At 34.0% G+C, this 1213-nt stretch overlaps 1 protein-coding gene across 3 annotated transcripts in view; it reads right to left on the bottom strand.

Annotated features, from left to right (window-relative positions):
• FOXJ3 (forkhead box J3) overlaps window positions 1-1213 on the bottom strand; it is a 101368-nt gene that overhangs the window by 32147 nt on the left and 68008 nt on the right. For 2 of the 3 annotated variants that reach the window (XM_004704923.2, XM_045298839.1), the window contains exon 4: window positions 603-686. The exons of the other annotated variant lie outside the window; for it this stretch is intronic. In XM_004704923.2, coding sequence (XP_004704980.1) covers window positions 603-686 — 84 coding nt within the window. The remainder of the gene's footprint in view (window positions 1-602; window positions 687-1213) is intronic. 3 annotated transcript variants of the gene reach the window in all.

Here is a 1213-nt window from a genome sequence, read left to right as displayed (position 1 = left end):
GGGTTTATCATATCATATTGGGGTTTATCTCGGGTGTATTTTGTCACGGGGGGTGATCCTCTTGAATTTGTGTGGTATGTTTTTTTTGTTTTTCAGTATATGAATACCAGGGTTGATAAAGCTACAGGTACAGCAAGTAGAATAAGGGTTTCTGGGCGGTATAGTGTGTCAATGAGTTCAAGAAGGGAAAAAAATGTTTTGAAATGGATTGTGATAGCAATTGCACAATCCTAACTTGATGTGATTAGATTATGGAATGATATAGCTGTATTAGCTCCCAGTAAAATCATCTGGGGAAAAAAAAGTCTTCTTTGAGCATTAAGCTCTTTTAAGAACTATCTATGTGGGATCAAAGTGACAACACAGCAACTTGAACATACGAAAGTTTAAATCTTGCGAGCTTATGTTTGTGACAGAACAACTCAGAAAGGGTGAGAATGGTTGCACAACTTAAAGAATAGAAGAATGTCTTGGACTGTACTGGTAGAAACGATTGAGTTGGTATACTTTTGCTGTGTATAATCTCAACAATTTTTTTAACCTAAACTGTATTGCTGACATTTTAACCGTTAATTATGTAAGCTACAATAAAGAGCTTTTACCCGTTCTACAGACCGCGCCCTCTTCTTTGGCCGAGTAGGCAGTGCATCCTCCTTCGGATTGTTGTCTATTGCCCAGTAAGACCCCTAAAGTTAGAAAGAAAAATATTACATTCATAATATATTATACAATTCCACAAAATTAAAGTTGATTTTTATAATCCTCTGCTTCAAAAAAAAAAGGAAGCTCAAGAATGGAAAAGTAGAGAGCAATGAAAATATAATTCTGTACTGAGAAAAAGTTATATGCAGGGAAAAAAACCTGTCATGCGGGAATCCAAAACAAACTTATCCATCTTGTAAACACTGACTCCAAATTTCCTGTTTCTCAAATGTATTACTTTCTTATTACTTTTGGCCCCTTTTCTTATGTCTTTACTATCTAAATGTAATACCAGTTTTAGAATTTAACTATATGTCTAATAGATTCTGGTTCTTCTTGTCCTTGGATTGTCAAATGATATTTCAATTTCGACTACTCATAACTCTGCTGAAGGATAGCAATTCCTGCTCTGTAGATACAAAACTTAGACATAAAAATGAAGCAGAATGATCAATTTTTAAAAATTTATTTTCTTATAAGCATTCTTACAGCCATAACAATTTCAGGATTT

This window comes from Echinops telfairi, unplaced genomic scaffold, assembly GCF_000313985.2.
Source record: "Echinops telfairi isolate 266 unplaced genomic scaffold, ASM31398v2 ScPeMD7_7457;HRSCAF=8495, whole genome shotgun sequence".
Lineage (NCBI taxonomy): Eukaryota > Metazoa > Chordata > Mammalia > Afrosoricida > Tenrecidae > Echinops > Echinops telfairi.
The sequence above is the reverse complement of the archived record's forward strand: the minus strand, read 5'-3'. Positions and strand labels throughout refer to the sequence as shown.